This window comes from Psittacula echo (assembly GCF_963264785.1).
Source record: "Psittacula echo genome assembly, chromosome: 5".
NCBI lineage: Eukaryota > Metazoa > Chordata > Aves > Psittaciformes > Psittacidae > Psittacula > Psittacula echo.
The window spans coordinates 23,193,667-23,214,185 of record NC_137739.1 but is presented as its reverse complement, the minus strand read 5'-3'; the positions used below and the strand labels follow the sequence as shown (position 1 = coordinate 23,214,185).

Sequence of the window (20,519 nt, the reverse complement as noted above, 5' to 3'; positions counted from 1 at the left end):
AGTTCATACGAAGTGCTCTCCATAGAAGCTAATACTCTGGTCAAATTTAACTCCATGCTAAGGAAGACTGGTACTGGGTTTTTTAACCACACCTCTAAGCAAAAGTGCATTTGTCTAAGACGAGAATATTTCAAAGGGTTGTATCTCTGTCTTTTCTCTCTTAAAGCATGAAAGGATGCATGTGAAAAAGCCCTGTGAGAAAGCACAGAGTATTTATAATGGTGAACTTTGCTCCCAGTTAACAAAAGGCATCACACAGTGAAGCATGTAATTACTGCAGCCACCCAAGCCACTTGCAGTATCAATCCTCACTGGTTTACCCTGAGACGTCGTTTCAGGAACAGATTATATCTTCTTCCACTCTGTCGGAATAACCAACAAGTAGTTAGCAAGGCTACCGTTCTCCAAGAACCGACCCAACTGCTTTTAAAACGTACCTTCCAGTAAAGTTAGCAAGAAATCCAAGTCCTTATAAAAGCCAGGAAAAGCCTCCAACTAATACAAAAACACAAGGACCCACAAACATTATGACTATTAATATCTTTTTTAATAAGGGCTAGGCTGTGCTGGCATCCTTTTTGGGAATAAACTTGGCTGTTTTAAAATAGTGACTTCTATAATGCTAATTGCCATCACTGGGATACTTAGATAGATTAAAAAAAAAACAACAAACACCAAACCCAACAAAGTTTCTTTGAATGTAATGCAAAGGTAACAACAAGAACTACCTAATGAATAGTGCATGCATGTTTCTGTAACACTTGTATTAGGTTTGATCCACTAGGACAGAAATAGATGAATGACAATCGTGTAATTCCAGAACTGCCAAAATTACAAGCAATGATATCTACATGCAGCGGGACATGCATTTATTTTCAAATAGGAACAAATTTAATAACAACAACAATAATAGACAATAACAGTAACATCAATAATAATAATCATAATCCCTATTGTTCCATATTCTTGTACAACTTTAAGCATCTTCATGAGACACCCTGGTAACTGCTGAAACCCACTGTAGCCTACTTGGTCCATCCATGCACTATGGAAAATACCTCTATTTCTGAAGCTATTCTAGCCTTTGCACAGCTCAAAACACTGTGTTGCAAATCAAAGTAACACAAAAACACTAAAATATTACTTCCTGATTATGCCACGATCCTCTCTTTGGCAATTCTGTTGGGGTTTTTTTGGTCATTTTCCTTCTTGAGATTTATTTACAGCAGATCAATCAGACTATTTTTTAAGATTGACATCAGACAGCTAGCTCAGAAAATGTTTTTGCTTCTATAAGCAGTAGAGAATCATGCAAGACTAAGAGGCTCATAAAAATCATGAAATCCAGTCAAAGAAAAGGAACAGCATTTTTCTATTCTATTTTGTCCTTACAGTTTGTGGGGTTTTTAGACATAGTTGTGCCTACAAGCAAACTGCAACTGTTTAGATGTTAATCTAAACTTTGACAGTACTGTAATTATCCAGCATTAGAGCAGGTAAACCCCAAAGTGCCTTCTAGCAATTTACAATGTTGGGAATTGGCCTAAAACCAGAGCACCCCAACCACTAACCTAAAAAGAAGAGACAGATTGTGTGAGCCCAGATGTTGTCCCAGTGAACTAATAAAAGTCATATACACAAACAAAAAAAAAAAATCAATAAATAATATCTACTTCAGAAAAGCTCCTGTCAAAGGAGTGTCCCAATTTCTTTGGGTAGCACAGCTGTAATTAGATTATTCCATCCAACTGCAGTAATAATTTACCTTTAGTGCCATCAAAGTTTGCTCATTTTCTAAGATGTATCAGAATCCCACTCAGTAATTAAACGTCTGACTATCTGTTTAAGAAAATGCTGTAGTCATTGCTGGATCTGCTGTCAGAAGGGGAATACTCATCACTTTTCTCCTTCTGTACATCAGATATTCATCATGGATAGAGACAAGCCTACTTACTAAACCCATAAATTACACCTTTCCATTTTGCTGCATTTGGATTTCACAAGCAGAACAAGATCAGTCTTGCATATTCAGGCACTTTTGTGCATATACGTGCATTTGGACATTTAAAACATATTAAATTTTAGTAATCTGCATTGGTTGCACAAGTGAATCATAAAAATTATGGATTAGCACATCTCAGGGGAGGTTTATACTGGATATTAGGAACAATTTCTTCACAGAGAGAGTGGTCAGGCATTGGAACAGGCTGCCCAGGGCAATGGTGGAGTCTCAGTCCCTGGAAGTGTTCACAAACTGTGTAGGTGAGGCCATCAGTGACCACAAACCGTGTAGATGAGGCCATCAGTGACATGGCTTAGCGGTGGCCTTGGCAGTGCTGGAAGAACAGTTAGACTTGATGATCTTAAAGGTCTTTTCCAAACTGTTTGATTCTGTGATCTTGTTTCTTATCAGCTCTTTCCAGAACTGTATTTAAATTAATTGATCTTAGACAGCCTGCAGTTATTAAAGGAACATCAGAGCAGATATTCTGTGATGTGTACTTTCTGGAACACAAATAACCAAATTAAAACATCCCAGCAAAGACAGCAATTGGAAAATTCTGAAAAACTGAATAATATCCAATGAGGATTAGAGAAGAGATGGAGCCCCAAGGCATATGGTGAAAACTCAAGAGGCAACAGCCACAAGTTGCAACAAGGGAAATTCCTACTGGATGTAAGGGTGTGGTTGAATGGGAACAAGTACAACAGGTTGCCCAGAAAGACCATGTAATCTCTATCCCAGAGATCACACACCTTGATCAAGCAAGGCCCTGACTGAACAACCTGATCTAAGTTTGAAGTCAGCCTTGCCCTGAGTATGAGGTCGGCCAAGAAGATCTCCAGAGGTCCCTTCCAATCCAGGTCACTGTATGATCTGCAAAATGATGTTACTGCAAGGGTTCAGCATTTACCAGCACTTCCAGAAAGTTGAATAAATCCATCATCTACAAAGCAAGCTCACAAAAACTACTTGTTCAAAAACAAATACTGCCCTCCTGTTCTCCTGTACTAACTTGCCAGTTTTAATACTCTCATTATCTCTAAAAGTAGTAAGCGGCTTCATATGTGGACAGATGTGCTAACTAAACACGGTAATGGTCCACCATGAAAAGCTAAATTTAATTTTCACATGGCTACAAAAGTGTGAACTTACTGTGTACTTATGGAATTGTATTCATAGAATCACAGAATGGTTTGGGTTGGAAAGGACCTTAAAGCTCACCCAGTTCCAACCCCCTGCCATGGGCAGGGACACCTTCCACTAGACCAGGTTGCTCCAAGCCCTGTCCAACCTGGCCTTGAACACTTATTGTAACATATATAGCATATTAGGATTTCTAGTTACACCATCATCATCAACTTCTGTCTAGACATCCACTGGAGGTCCAAATGTTGAATGAACCATGTTCAACAACTCCCAAGTACTTAGACTTCCAGTCCTCATGTTAGACAAAAACTGAAGCTGTGCAGTAGGAAATCCCAACTTAAACAGGTTAAAGACCAAGTTGTCCTTATGGAAATAAACACAGCACAGCTCAAGTCAAAGCAAGGCTGTAACACCCCACATTCAGACCTAACCAAACTGGTTTGGGTGAAGTGCATAAATGCTGGCTGGTGGTCACACGCTACTTCCAAACCCATCAGAGCTCTCCTGCCCTGCTAGAGTTTTTACTCGATGCCCAGACCCTGGCCACTTCACTCCCACAGATGGCTCTGACATGCATCTGCAGGGCCAAAGCAAACAAGCCAGTCACCACGAACTGGAGAGGGTAAGGAGAGCTACTGGATGTGGCATCAACCACTAAACACTAACAGAAAGTGCTTCAGAGAAACAACTTTGTATTGCAGCTGAGGGATAGAGACTGCAGCAGACATGTCCACAGCCTTGCTCAGCCACGAAGGCACACAGCCAGCTGACCTTTAAAGGTACCACAGCATCTGAAAAGCAAATATATTTTGCCGATTATACCTGAATGACTGAATTCTGAATATTTTCACAGGACTCAGAAGGATTTCTATTTCTTGTAATCCACCTAACAGGAAATTTATGTCCTTACAGGCCGCTTAGCACAGCTTTCTCCCTGTAGACAACTGAGTGTCCTCCAAGTACACCTCACTACTAAACATCCTAGCCCTCTCCATGTCTACACTTAAAGACAGAGGAACTTGGCTTAAACCAGCATTTTTCATATTAATAGTCAGAAAACTGCAAATTTCTCAGGGGCATACATTCAGAAACACTATTCCCAAACTTAATTCTGCAGACTTCAAGGTTTCCCAAGCATCCAGCCTCACAGAGCTCTGCAGGTTCAGACCTCAGCAGCCTTCCCCTTCTGCTTTTTGTATCTCAGAGTGGGAAGGTGGTTTAGAGCAGCAATCTCAGTAGCAAAGTAGTACCCAACACTAATCTGAGATAGAGAAAGCCAATCCATTAGCTTCATTGGCATTACAGCAGGGTAAAATCTCTGGCTATGACTAACGGGTATGCTGAGATGTTACTAATATGATCCCCATCAGCACATCTAGGAGTTATCATAGTCCTACATTACTAGACAAGAAAGCTGCCTGAAGTTAAAAAACAAAACAGATCTGCCATCTTCTGCTTGCTTACAAGATACAGTCCACAAACCAAATATTTATTTACTGCACACCTTTGATAATCATATAGGCAAATTAGTTTTTAATCACAGACCATGTCATAAACCAAAATAACTACATTAACAATGCAGTTAGTTGATTTATGAATTAACAATCCACTGCAGGAAAAATTTTAGAGTACAGAAATAGATGAAAATATAAAGGCTTGAAAGCTGAATCAAAATATAAGCTATGCCTCCTAATCGAAAGGGTGGGAAACATTCAATATCTTAAAAAATGTTACCACCTTCAAGTAGATCCTCAGTTCACACAGAATATGTATGTAATCCCCCTTTTCCCTGAATTAAACATGCTCACAGCTATAGAAAACACAAGCTGATTTAAGTGCCACTATGCTTAATATATAACTGTCTTGATACAATTTATTTCCCAAAGTAACAAGCTCCTGGAAATGCATTTACACAACATATATAGATATACAGGCACTCCACTGAAACCGAAAAAGGCACATTCCTGGTTTATGCACAATAAACTCAGATCCCATTATACCAGAGATCCCCTTTGCATCAAGTTCTCTTCAATATTCTTCCTTGGAGGAATCCACAAGTGCTTATCCACTTTGAAAGAAGTGTATTAACAACACCTTCAACACCACACATCCCCATTTCTACTTATGCTTCATGCAGGCTACAAAGCTGCACACAAACCTTTCCCACTCCAAGAAACACAAAAGCCCACATATTTCTGGTAGCTAAAACTTGCAAGCTTCTTTTTAACCTTTACCACGCTTTTGAACCACATGAAAATCTGACAGCTTGAAAACATGCATTTCAAAGCAGTTTAAGACACCAAGGTATTTGCACTCAAATTTAAACGCGGAGGAAAAAAGCCTCTCTGGATAAAAGGACACATTAAGCAAGAATACAACAAAGGGAAATAAAAAGGATGCTAAGAGAGCGCATGAGTTAACGTAAAGACACCAGAGCCCAATGTAAGCAAGCAGACAGTTTTAATACACCTCAGCATGTACTTCTTCAGTTAGCTTAAATTAATTTGTGTCTTTTTTTTCCATGAAAAAAAAAAATATTTCAAGTTTTCTGATATATTTGACAATTAATACAATTCTCTTGTCTGCAAATTTTAGGAAGTGGCTATTTTGAGCCTTTCCGTATTAGAGCCTGCAATAAGAAAAAAAGAGGCCACACGTTTCAACTGCTGTCAGTGTTCGCTTCTTGCTCTTTCAAACATTTAAAAGTATCATGCTGACTCACAGAGCCCTCCAGGTTATCCCAATAAAAACGAATCCCATATTTGTTAATAACACCAGAGTCAGAATATATCCTACATCCCATCAAACCAAAGCAATGATAAACAAAGTGAACTTTCCAGTTTTCTCCACCAATCTTAACTTTCCAATTTTGTCTATTACCCTTTTGATTTGCTGGAATTGATCATTTAAGCCATCACTAGGAATAAACGCGAAAACCACATTCATTTTTATAAGCTAGGTAAAAAACATTTCTTTTTGTAAGGATGGCATCCTTGAAACTGGAAAATTTTTTGGTGAGGGACTTTAATAGAAGACACCACACAGATTCATGCAAGGAAGCATGAATATTGCTTACTGCTTACCACTTGATGTTCAGGGATGAGTAAAGTAGTCTCAGTGCTGTTTAGGCCCTGCCAGTGGCATCATGGGAAAAACATAATGTTGTTAGCAATGATGCAAAGGAGGCTTTAAAATAAAAGGCTATTTGAGAAGAAACAGTATAGCTGCTGCTTTAAGTTGTTGTAAAAGCTATTTGGAGTGATAGGGGATTTTCAGTCTAGATTGTAAAACTTGACACAAAGCTCTACTTCCTCAGATGAGCTGGGTCTCCAGCCTATGCCACTGACTTCTACATGGCCCATGTCATTTTAAAGTATTAACAGTAACAACTTTTAATAAGAGCTGTCCAGTATTCCTCAACATTTCCATTATAAAAAATAAAGTCTAAACACAGAATATCATCTACAAGCTGATAAAGACAAACCTTTAACAGTACTTATTTTAATATCAAAGAGAGGAGACATACATAGCACAGCTGGCTGCACCTGCATTCAGATTAAATGCAACACCCCTTAGGTATTTCTTCAATACAGAATGAAATTATACCATCTGCACTGAGCAAAAACAAATGCAAGGAGACAAAGCATTCATCTTACAGGACAGACAAGGCAAATCAGTATCAGTAATTGAGGCTGTTATGCCTAAGGAGACTAGCAAAGGCTTCACAGCTTCCAGTTCTGATCAATGCCTGGTGAGTCCCTTCCCTGATTTTAATTGTATGAGATCTGGGCACTCATTATTTTCCTGTGTGTGAGCCTGCAGGGTGATGCAATGTCCTCTGGCCAGTATCATCCTGTTGGCAGGAAAACCAGCAGCAGAGGACTCTGCAGAGCACAGCTACCCCACAGGCACACATCTGTAAGCTGTCTGGGGTCCTGGACACGACTGTGCAATGGCATGAGCAAGAGATTTTGAGATTCATTGGAATGAATAATGGTTTGCAATACCTAAGCTGTTCCGCAATATCTCATTCTGCTACTCAGTAGTATCTCAAACTCTTGTTTTGCTTCTGGAAACAAATGACTGACAGGTTTTAACACGGCAACCAAATAGTGTTAGCGTGTTATGGAAATATGACAGTTCTCTATGGGATTAAATCAACTTTCAGCAGAATGCTAACTGCATTCCACTCCTGTATCATCAGTCATCCATTTACAGTTGTAACATTTCAGAAAGTGTATTTCTCAAAATCCAATTTTCATCAAGTTCTGTCTATGATCTTTTTTAAATTAGAAATGGGTATTTTTCACTTTCATTGTACTTTTACTGGAGAGAAACCACTGAGGTCCATTTCCATTATTTTGTGGAAAAAACCCCTTAACCATGCTAACTTTGTTCCCATTTACATTGCAAGTAATACACACACATCTTGACATTCCTTCTTAGTGATGCCATCTCTGAGTATTTGCTTATCTAAATAAGATAAAAATGTCCTTTTCAGAATTCAGCCAGAGAAACTGATCTGTTTTTTGGCAAGGTATCCACCTGAGACGCAGTGCAAATATAAAGAGCTGCACTGTGCTCTTACCCTAAGATAGTCTGAACTGGGTTTAGAAGTCTAATCCTCATGTCACTGATGCTGCTGGACAAACCTGCACTATTTGTAGAGAACTAAGGGTGGAGGCACTGAAGTGGAAAGTTTTTCTCCAGCTATACACTGAAAATATCTGTCATGTCAAGTGCTGTACCAACCTGACATCAGGGCAGGTGCAGCCTTGCTTTTCATTGCTGCCCTGTGGCTCCTAACCTCTCCATCAGTCACCTGCCCCTTCATCCAAGCTGGTGTTCTTACATCTCTCCACCCTGTTCTCATGCCACCGACAGCACCCCACCTCCACCACAATTAGATATAAAGATGGTTTTAGGTACCCACTCATCTACATATGCGGCTCACGCTGCTTTACCCCCAGATGAGATTTTAGTGGAACACTAAACTGTGAGATGAAGATACACAGCTGGCACAGTCCTCTCTACAGTTTGTGAAATGCTTTCCTGTCAATCTAGAGAACTTAACCTGCAGCTATCTGTAATTAATTAGCTCAAGTCATGGGGGTTAACTATTGTAAAATCGGTGATCAAACCTTCTCCTGCACATTCAAAGTGTAAGAACTCTTCTAAAGAGACACCACTTCTTAAGGTTCTCCAGTCTTGCTTACACGACTCCCAAAACAAGAACCAACAGTGTTTTTTAAAAACACTCAAATTTGTTGCAATGAAAACCAAGAATAGCAGAGGTTGGCAGCATTGGCAGCAGCGCTGGGCTGGTCCTTTGTGCTCTGGAATCCACTCAGAAGTCTTCAATGCATTCTCTCCCCAGAATATCCCTCAGATTTTGTTTTGTAATTACACTTGAAAGAACTCTTCTAGTATTTCCTTCTAGATTTTAAAACTGATTTGGACTGTCTTCCCAATATTAATAATGATATTTTATGTTTCTACCTGATGCTCACTGGTCTGAATGGAAAAAATGAACAAGCATGAAAAGTAATGCACATTATGATGGTGTTTCTTGCTCTGCTTTCAAAAAAGACACCCAAAAACCCTATGAGTCATACCCCTCATTTTGGCAAAATGCATTGCTTTAATACCCCTACTGGAGCTCTGCCAACTTAGTTCTGCTAACCTGATTTAAATAAAGACAGCTTCTTCTCAGATTTTCTCATTATCAAGTTACAATATGGAAAAATCCTGATTAACAGGAGTTTTTAATGAGCATTTCCCTGGTGTGAAATTACCAAAGATGAAAATTACCTATATAACTGTACAAAATTAATTCCTACCTTCTCAGAGCTAGAAGAGGGTAAAGAGAGTAAAGCTGCAGCTTTACTCAGAGAGTAGTGCAGCCATCTGCCTTTTTGGAGGGTGAGAAACTCAGAGTCCACATACACAAAAAGTAAACATTTTAAGCTACTTTGTACTTCTTAGTTGGAATAACAAATAGTCCTCTGCATACATCTCATAGATACACTACAAATGAGTGATGCAGTCTTCCACAAAATCTGTACTAATTTTACAATTGAATGGCCTAAAATTTAACTCTTAGGGAATTTATTACAAATTCCATTTTTTAACCTTTCTGCCAATCTTGAATTCTCTAACTAGACTTCTTTCCTCTCAAGAACAGGAACTCTGTTTTGTCAGTGGGCATCATCCTCATTTACTCTGTAACTTGAACAACTAATTAAAATCACTGCACAGAGACACAACACAGAATGGTACCATTATATAATCTAGTGCGCTCTTTGCATAAACAGAAAGCACAGACGAAAACCAGAATCTCAAGTTTTATTTCATTCATTTTCCAATTTGATTGAAAGGAATCTGAGAGACACTTATGTATTTCTTGGAACAGGAACTCCATAAAGACTGATTGAAGCAGATCCTACACAGAAACTCAATTAGGACAGCTGCCTCCTGCCGTTTGTCTGCGAACTACTGCTAACAATGACATTATTGGAAGCACTTTCCAATGCAGCATATTTCATAATACCCCTATCATATCCTTAGTTTTCCTCTCTGGTCTGCTGTTTGCTAAAAATCTCCTTGCCTCCCTGCATGACAAAGCATCTAGAAATGATTCATACTATAAAGCTTGTAATATGAAAAGCTGTTGAACTCCAAGTGATCTTGGTTCTTTTGTCCTTGTGGGAGATTAAAAAAGAGAAGAAAAATAAGGAGACTCTACAAAAAGCAGATCAAAACAAAACAAACAAACAAAAAACCCAACAAACAAACAAACAAAAACAAACCAAAACAAAAAAACCCAGGAAAAATACAGGGTAAAATAGGCAAGAAGAAGTGAATTAGAGCACAAAGGCAAAATCATGAAGATGGACGAAATGCAGCTTTGACTGGAGATTCAGTTGCTTTCTGAGCCCTGGACTTCTGTATAAACACTGGCAGGCTTTGCTACAGAATGTTTTTCACCTTCTTTTTTGTTCTACTTGCATCGTTCTTATATCCAAAAGACATATTCCTTTACAGATGACAAATAAAGAAAAATATCACTGAATTATGGAGAGGTAACCTCCTTTGCTCGCTATATTTTTATCTAGACTTCTTTTGTTCCCTCCTCTGTTGCTAAATCAACAATAAGGCCTTGGGTTTTTCTCCCCGGTGCTGAGCAGAAGTATACAGTGATTCTATATCATGTTACTTCTCTTCCAAAACAAAACACAACTAGAGCATAATGAAGTTGTGACCTGAATGTAAATTTATTTAAGTCTTTCCCAATGCTCTTTTTATGAATTAATTCCATTTCTGTTTTAAGAATACTTCATTTAAATTGTCCTAAGACTTCCAAGTGTTCCTATTTTCCAACTGCATGAGCAAAATTAAGGACATGATCAACCTGTCCCCAGAGTGAAATCACAAAACAGAGAAATGTGCTATCTGACAAAACAAGCACAAAACGTGTTGGCCTGAGCTTGGAAGGGTCTTGGTGAAAAGAGGAGAAATCATGCCTTGACTTTCATGCTAGGAGAGATGACCCTGTTCAATTCCTATGGGAATGCATCAAGGATGATAAAAGGCAGCCTGGAACTGAGAGAAAAGAAATTCTTCCTGTTGTGACAAGACATTATGATAAAAAATTAGCATTTAATGAAAAAAAAAACCATATATCTCAGGACTGTCTTACTGTTGGAGTAAATTAATGGAAAAACTTTAAGGACGGACTTACCCTGACTATCTAGGACACTAATCATCAAGCCTCTTGTGACTAATAAGAGTGTGAAACTGGGCAAGAAGAATAAAAGTAACTGTAACTTTATGTCTGGCTAGTGCATAGAAAGCAAAAATGAGATAAATGAGACTGTATTAGGGGACATAGCGTAGGATAACACCAAGCACAGAAAAGTACTAACTGAAATGTAAACAAACGTCAGATAATCAGCTGATCTGGAGAAACAAACTACCTAAAGCTAAATAAGCTGTATCTTCTTAGAGGCAGAGAGGGAATTAACAACTCTCCCACCAAGTCACCACATCAACTACAGACTAATATTGCTAATATGACAATACTTCGTGATATTTAAGAACAAACTATGAAGAGGAATGATTACGTAAGGAACATGCATAAGTAGAAAACACGAGATTAGGCAGCATGAAGTTATCAGAGAAATTTTTAAGAAGGTAACCATACATTTTTCATAAGGAGACCACCTCCCAGACAAGAAAGTGCACAAAATCAAAGCTTCCTTCCCTCCTCATCATGAGTCCTTCACCCTTCAAACAAAACAACGTTAAAAATCCCATGCCTCTACATAAATAACACATGTTTCACCCTTTCTCCCACGTTTCCTTCCTTTTCCTACATTCTAAGTCATGAAGCAAATTCCTTCAAGCTTTGGGAAAATAGGTCATCTCCATCTACTGAGACACTCAAAAGGAACTCAGAATCAGTTTCAGACTCTGATGGTTACCATGGTATGATGATTCATATGCTATAATTGAAGATTACATATGCCCAGGGTTCAGTGAAGTATTTGATATGGAGGTTCACTGAACATTTTCCTGGAAAGCAAGATTACTACAACTCCTACAATAGATTCAGAAAGCAGCAGGGTGAACTTACTAGCAATTTTTAAGATGGAACTGGCAGATTTATGAAAACATCTAAATGATATAGTTGCATGTGCTAGCAAAGTAAAAATCTGTAATCTAGGAAGCATTTCTGTGTTCACGTGACCATCTCCAAGTTTGCCTCTTGCAGATAGGTGAGGACAAGTTCAGCAGAACAGCTACAGTTTTCCAACATTCAATTCAACAGACAATTTCTGTTAAGTGCTCTTGGCCTGTATCAGGCTCTAATCCAACAGAGAAACTATCCCTTTTCCTTCCTAAAACTCTTCCTGTCTTCCTCTAAGCACAATAACCATAATAAAGAAATTGGACAATAGAAATTAAAATAAAATACAAATTTCAGAATACATTTTCAATATTATTTCTAAATCTGTTTCTTCCCTAAATAGTAACCACACACTGCTGCCTAGTTAAGTTAAGATATTGTGGACTGTAGATATTAAGCAGCGAGGTATTGTGAAAAAATGAATAGCTGGTGATGTTTTTCATATTGCACAAGTTCCAGGGAAGAAGTATTTTTGTAACTCAAATCTTCATTTTCTTAAGTCTTGCTGCACTGTCAAGCAGTTCCTTGAGCAGAGGAATGCAAGGGTGCCTCTATTTCCCTGTCAATCCAGCAATGTAACACACAGCATAAAACAAAGTGGTAGGTTTGTGAAGAAGCATTATGCTTTTCCACCTGCCAGAACATTAAATGGCCACGTGATTCTCAGTTCAAGACTTATACTGGAAACACTGTTAAGCCCATACTGTTTTCTACCACTGCTGTGTTGTAGCACGAACACTGACAAGTCTCAAACACTCAGTGAGCATCAGTGTGACATTTGTGGTTTTGCTCCTTAAAAAAAACCTATAGAAAGAAAAAGTTTACATGGATAAAGGGGAGGTGTAAGGCAATCTATAACAAATGTGATTTGTAGAACTAATTCTCTCTTTCACAACAACTGTTCCTCTCTCTTCCTACCAGTAGTATGTTAACAACATCAGTATTCTACTTTACCTCAGAGCTGCTAGGGACTTCTGATCCTGCAGTTGAAATAGTTTCACATAAAGGTCCATTGCATTCTTCCCCTATGGAACATTGAAAGAAAGATAAGATTCAAATAAATACATTACTTATTTTGAAGTATTTTTGTATCTGAAAATGACATGAACCTTGCGGACACGGAACTACAAACAAGCAAAAGCCGGAAAATAATACTCAGCTACATAAAACCAGAAGATATTACAGCAGAAAATACAGGAAGAATGGCTCTTTGTGTCTCACAGCATTTTTTCCCCTTCAGTGTACTCAGTCTTTACTACCCGGTTATAACCTTGCAGTCATAGAAACTTATTTTTAACTGCGACAAAAAACCCTCTGTCTTCCTTGTCTCCAGTGTCTGTTGGGTTACTGCCTATGATGGTCTTGCCCCTGGAGCTTTACTGCCTCAGTTATGAAAGTTATCTCTGGAGTTGCTTGCTAGAAATTGAATATTTTTATTGTTGCTAACGGATTAACAATGCATAAGCTAGGATTACAAATACCCACATAACGCAGATAAGACAACAGGATCAAGAACAGTAGTAACAATCTTAATTACTTGGCTTCTTGTTTAAAAAGAACCCCAACAACAAACCCCCCAGTCGCAGGGCAACTAAGATGATTAAGGGAGTGGAGCATCTCCCTTATGAGGAAAGGCTGAGGGAGCTGGGTCTCTATAGTTTGGAGAAGAGGAGACTGCGGGGGGACCTTATTAGTGTATATAAATATATAAAGGGGGAGTGTCACGAGGATGGAGCCAGGCTCTTCTCAATGGCAAACGATAGGACAAGGGGTAATGGGTATAAACTGGAACACAAGAGGTTCCACTTAAACTTGAGAAGAAACTTCTTCTCAGTGAGGGTGACAGAACACTGGAACGGGCTGCCCAGGGAGGTTGTGGAGTTTCCTTCTCTGGAGACATTCAAAACCCGCCTGGACACATTCCTGTGTAACCTTATCTAGGTGTTCCTGCTCTGGCAGGGGGATTGGACTAGATGATCTTTTGAGGTCCCTTCCAATCTCTAACATACTGTGAAACCTCCTACCTTAATTTTAACAACAGCATTGAACTTTAAAATAACAAGCATAGTCAGTTGGGCAAGGACACTGTTATTTAAATATTAATATTGTAGGGAAAAACTACATTGAGTATCTTCAGATCCCTAAATCATACTGAGATGTTGGCTGGGTTTGGGGCTCTGGACCTACTCTATCACCGATTTCCTCTGGATAGCAATTCAGAGCCCATAAGCTAGGCTCCTGTTTCAAGAAGTTTTTGTAAAAAGCAATCTCTGTGGTGATTAGACAGACCAGTCTCCTAAATCAGGCATCTAAATAACTCCAACCCCAATGGAAAAGGATAAGCAGTTTGGAAAACAGCTTAGCACATTCTAGAACACCTAAGAATGGTGCCTCTTCCTTCCAAAACCAGGATTCATCACAATCCTTTCTCCATCAAGGAAGTATTGCTGGGTATAGCTTAGATTGAACACACTGACTGGCACATCTTAGACTGGACCACTGTCAACTATGGTTAGATTAGTCCTATCAATAAACCAAACCTACTTCTTTTATTTTTATAACCTGTAAATATTTGCTGTCAAAATTGCATCCAGGCAGAATATAAACTGGTTCTTGGAAAATCTATAATAAGCTACTTAAGTACAGTTTGAGAACATTTCATTTCCTACAATTTTTGTTTAAATACACTTACAGAAAATGGTCTCAGTAATTTATAACTGTCCATATGATGTGATCAGAAACAGGGTAATGGCATATAATAGTATATAACATATAATGAATAAGTTTCCAAATGTTAAAGACATTTGAGGTTGTCGCACATCTGCTAAAGCAAACTATGCCTCCAAAATCTGTACTAATAGATACAATTTGAACACTTCAGGTTTACTTACGCACTTGCAGAAAGGTGTTCCCACATGCTGATACATGTGTGAGGACAAGATTAAGTCACCTCTAAAAAGTTAGTGTGAAGTTAAGTAACTTGGGATCATTCTTCCTACCTAAATATAACATAAATGCTACAGGGACTATGCTGTAAAACAGAACACCAAACACAGTAAAGGTTTACAGGGACAGAATCAAATTCAGTTCACCTCCCAGCACAGCACAAACATTAAGCGGGCAAGAGACACAAATGGCACGTAACGGGAGAACACTATAGTAACAACATAGAAGTCTTGACCAAAAAACAACTATAGAAATATTCAGATTAACTTTTGTGAGAAACTGTTTCTGCAATAATGTTCCCAAGGAGAGGCTCCACACCTTCCTACAGGGTTGGCTCTAAGCTTATGCAAGCCCTGCAGCTGCTCAGGACAGCAGACCCCTGCTGGAGCAAAGCTAGGGATCATCTCCATCCCATTCTGCTGCCTGCTCACCTACAGCCCTGGTAACCAAGTGACTGATGCTGCCTTCACCAAACGGAGTGAGCCCAGGGCCCAGGAGCAGAAAGCCCAAATGTTTTGTCACTTGACCCTCTGCAGCAGACACAGCCTGGCACCTTGTCCCTGGAGCAGCAACATTCAGTTTGCCTGTGCTGCTGAGAGGATTTGAACTGATTCCATGGCCTGCGACAACAGACCTGGATTGTCCTTTCTTTAGTTGTCAAAGTTTAACCTCAGAAACAAGCACAATCCAGAATTCTACATCTTCTTGTGGCTGCCCCATCCCTGGCAGTGTTCAAGGCCAGGTTGGACAGGGCTTGGAGCAACCTGGTCTAGTGGAAGGTGTCCCTGCCTGTGGCAGGGGGTTGGAACTGGATGAGCTTCAAGGTCCCTTCCAACCCAAACCAACCTGTGATTCAATGATTTTTAAATGCCTTCCCAGTAACACAGCTGATTCCACATATACTTATGTATCTGTGGAATGAAATCCTTTTCATATGTCTAATCCAGGAAATAAAACTGAATAACCCTAGAGCAGCACACAAGAAGGCAGAAAGAGAATGTAAAACATATTAACTGAGAAGTACAACATACTTAATACATTCACAAGTTCCTGAATAGGAGCAGTAAAAGAAACGCATGTTCAAGTCATGTAGGAAAGTGTGAAAGAGCTGCAACCCAAAACTGCAACAAGCAACAGAGATGCCCAACTGGTTCTGTCCACAGATAGCTAAGAATTAACTTGCAAATCACACTGCAAAAAAGCCTGGCTCGTATGTGACATCAATGACCCATATAAACTTAAGTCTGACTACCAAGAGTCTCTCAGCAGAAAAAAAAGGGCAGTGGACACACACAAAAGAGAAGAAGGCTTAATGCTGGTTAGTACAATACCTTCTGACGGTGATGGCTTGAACTTGGTGAGAATCACAAGCTCATCTTTAAAAGGAAAAAACACTTCAGTAAGAACCAGAAGTAAAATCCACTTTTAACATGAACCTATTTAGTAATTCTCTCCTTCACAATACAGTCACTACATCCAACAAAAGAATAAGCCCTGGAAACCACAGACTGTGACCTACACAGACAGCATGGAGCAGGTTCCTCTTTAAACACCAAAATTCACCTTTTTGTCCATGCACCTTTTTTGGCAACACAAACATGGATGCCACTTACCCACATCAGCAGCAGGGAAGACCATAACAGTTTCTGCTAGCAAGCAAAGCCCTTTCAAATTTTTCAAGAAATGACAACTTTGCATCTGAAGAAGGGAATAAACCAATAATATTCTGATAAAACCATCATATGTTGTTCTTCAACACTACACACCTTACTGTATGTGAAGAGACAGAAACATCTGCACACCAAGAACAAATAAGGACATGTACTAAACATAAGAGGCCCTTCAATACAGAATCTGTGCAAACTGCAGTCAGTCCTGGCAATTTTTTTGTTCAAAATTAACTATAGAACAACATTATGATTATCAAAACTCATTAAAATTGTTTCTTTGAATATTTATGCAAATCACTGCCCTTTCACAGGCATGCCCATATTCTAGCTGACAGAAATGCCTTTTTCCCAATGTAACTGTCAACTCCAACGGGCTTACAGTTGCGCACACAGCTATTTGTAACTCCTTAAACGTGTGTCTTGGGAGTTTGCACATTATTGGAAGTAAGGAAGCTTCACACAGCCTATAATTTGCAGTATTAACATACACTGTCCCAAACTACATTCTACCGCAGGGCAGACTACTCATAAACTTTCAGCATGCCATCCCTAAGAATTACAGAGCATTTCCATTTCAATTACAGACCCAAATGATCACATCACCAGTAATCCAAAACAGCTCACAGAAACCAACATCCACAACTGAAGACTGGAGAATATAATCAAGACCAATTTCGCCTCTTAAAATATAAATAGTTTACCCCCCAAAAAAAAGGTCCTTTTGTTAGTGCAATCTTATGATTTCTATAAGAAGCATGAAAAATGGCCTTTTGTGTAAGGAAATGCTTAGTCATTCTACATTAGTTTAACTTTGTTCTCAGTGCCTGAATCACTTTATTTCTACATGGCCAAACTGACAATTTAGGAAAAGATAAAAGGAACTGAACTCCCCATCTGGAGCCACTGGGTAAAAGAAGTGTTTTACTATGATTAATATTTCATGAATCAAAAAGTTGTCCTTCAAAACTTTCCTATTCATTCCATGATAAAAGACAAAAATCTTTAGTGGTCTAGATGCTGACATACTCAATTTTTCAACTGCTGTATCTGCAACTTACAGAACAAATACAGCAAAATTGATTTGAGACCACATGTGAGACTTTCCTAACACTTCTCTTTGGTGACTACAATGGCTATCCAGACTTTACAACTCAAGACACCTGCAAGAAAACACGCAGCACAAAATAAATCGTGATTATTTTGACCATTTCATTTCTAAAATCTCATCAAATACCAGTGATGTATGCAGTGCTGTCACAAAAAAGGAACGGTGGCCTTGTAAATCAAGGCCTCCCTATTTAACTGATTGCTGGGGCGAGGTAAGTGGCACAGGCTGATAATGCCACAGAACAAGTGATGTATCCAGGACTAGTGATGTACCCCTCCGCACCAAAACTGAGCTGCACATTCTCTGGGAAGTCCAACTCATCATAGGCCATCCTGGTCACAATAGTTGTGCCTCAACTAGGCAGACAGAAGGGCCAGGATACGGGGCCAACCACAGGACTGCTCACTTGACTTAATTATGAGTACACTTTGTGGAAGGAAAGCACACTCTGGAGGACACCACAGGCCAGGTTCTGGTCTTCTAAACAGCACAGAGAGATCTGTCCTGCTTGGGCAGAAAGGATTTCAACCATATGAACTGTGCTACTTGCCCTTAAAGACCCATGAAAAACTACTCAGCTTTTTAACCACCAGCACAGGCACAGCCAGGAATTCACAGGCACAGAATCATGGAGCGCTTAGTGTTGGAAGAGACACCCTGCCATAACCAGGGACACCTTCTACTATGTTCCTTCCAAGCCCTGTTCAACCTGGCCTTGAAGATGTGAGATGTAATCAACAACATACCGAAGCCAGGTGAGGATCCTGGTCCTGCCTCTACAAAGCAGATATGCCTTCAGCATCACAGAAACTCACCACACCCCTGCTATCTCCAGCAGGGAGAAATGAGGACTCTAATACTGGGGCTGACACTTGGTGAGGTCAATACATGAGGTGCATCTTTAATTGCACCTAACCAGTAACTTTCCTGGCAAAGAATGATCTTTGCCACTTCAGCATCATCAGTAAATATGCAGCCAGATGGGAAGAAAAAGGCTCATCAAGCGCATGAGAAGGCATTTCAGTTTTCTTTCCTTTCAACTTCTATCACCCTGATTTGTCTGCACCAAGTAGAGTGCACCTTGGTAGATGTGTTTCTACCAGTAAAAATGTTACCATATTAGGTGCTTACAAAGCCAAGTGGCAACTGGGCAGATATTTTTAGGGATCAAAATTTTCATTTTGCTACTAAAACTAGAAAATCATCTGCACTTGCACTCTTTAATTCTATGACAGCACTATTCCAAAGGCAAAGTCAGAGCCAGGATTCTCAGGCGGGTGTTGATAAACTGTTTATTGTTTAGCAGAAGTATGGCAATATTACTACTGGTCCTGCTACTACTTTCAGTATTGTTGCCACAATACTGCTTCTATTTGTTTCCACAATTTTCTTAGACACAGTAACACCAAAAGTCAACAAAATCAAGCACATAAAAAGAGCTTTCCTACCTATCATAATGTTCTCATACGCCTGACACCTTTGGCATATCAGTTCATACATGTACAGATACACATACATAGAGCAAAATTTTGACGGTCCAGGTAAAAATTAAAATGAACAGAAAAAGAAACAAAGCCAAAACCAACCAAGAAAAAAAAAAAAAAAAAAAACAACAAACAAAAACACCAAAAACCGGAACAAAAATAACCCATTGAAACTTGTGGCTGTTGGGAGGTAGCTACTTTGTGCTACAAAGAAAATTCCAAATCATCCTTACCAAACAAAGCAAGAAAACTTTAGTCCTAGATGCTTTGAAGCCATTATTCAACACCCTGGCCTGGCTGACTGAAAAGAGAAAAATGCATCACTAAATCTGCTATGTACAACCTTTGCTCCCCAAGATACCACCATGGGATTACTGCCGTAGCAGGATCTACTCTGCCCGATTTCCATCTTTGCTAACAAGTCTGATTCAGCACTGAGTCACTAACAAAAATGCCCACTGAACAAAGACCTTTCAAGTCAGCTTCAGAATGACTATTGTTAAGTGCTTCCATATCTACGAAAAGCAGAGCTTTAAAATGACTTATTAACTAAACTTATGTGTATATTGACCATGCCCTCCCAGAGCTGGATGACGGAGTTGCCATGGGGAACTGAGGACCCACCTAGTATGCTGGCTCCTGAGCAAGTGAAATCAGTGTTATTACTTCACCTATTACTCTGAAGGGTAATAACTGCACTGCTGAGACAAAGATTCAATCTCAGGATTACGTCTGAAGTAGTGATTTATGCATGGTCAGAACTGCTCCTAAAAATTTAAAACTATTTCTTAACAACGAAAACATAAAATTCTCAGTAAATCAAACAAAATTCATTGGGAACATTTTAAAAGAACTTTATGATTCCCTTTAAAGAAAACAGATTGCATTCAACTATAGGCTGCTTCATGGACATACTAATTTTCAGCATGTGCTTCATTGTTAAACAAGTGATTCCAATTAACAGTTAGTTATCAACACATAAGAAGTCAAAGGAAAAAAAACCCATTACTTAATATAGGCATAAATCAATGGAGGAGAAACCTGTTACTAACCATAAGAAAATGTCACTTAGCATTTGAAAAAGACATGAAGTTCTCAGTTCTCATCTCTAGTAAACTAAATAGCTATTTTAAATCAGAACTTGAGGTTTACCCTCAGCTGCCTTCCCTTCTAAAGAACTAAAAAAACCTCCCCTTCTGATTAAAAGGCATTGGCATAAAAAAAAAAAAAAAAAGAAAAACAAAACCAACAAAAACAACAACAAAAAGTCATGTAAATGTTTTTAGCAAAAACCCATAAGCACAGTGTTGTAAAAAATAACCTCAATGGCATTTTAATGCGGTTAAGGCAATAATCATTAGCCTATTCTATGCACCAGTATAGACAAGATCTAAAGCATGCTTTGAGCACTCAACATTTACGCCTTCCAGCTATCATAATTTTGCAGAATGACAAACGTAAACTGATAAAT

The 20,519-nt window shown here is 39.0% G+C and overlaps 1 protein-coding gene across 5 annotated transcripts in view; it reads right to left on the bottom strand.

The window, feature by feature from the left end:
* Positions 1-20,519, bottom strand: part of ANO5 (anoctamin 5) — a 70,557-nt gene that overhangs the window by 41,616 nt on the left and 8,422 nt on the right. For 3 of the 5 annotated variants that reach the window (XM_080618938.1, XM_080618939.1, XM_080618941.1), the window contains exons 2-3: positions 16,118-16,162; positions 12,795-12,865 (exon numbers count right to left, since the gene is read on the bottom strand). In XM_080618938.1, coding sequence (XP_080475064.1) covers positions 12,795-12,865; positions 16,118-16,162 — 116 coding nt within the window. The remainder of the gene's footprint in view (positions 1-12,794; positions 12,866-16,117; positions 16,163-20,519) is intronic. The other 2 variants (XM_080618940.1, XM_080618942.1) reach the window with 1 other exon arrangement.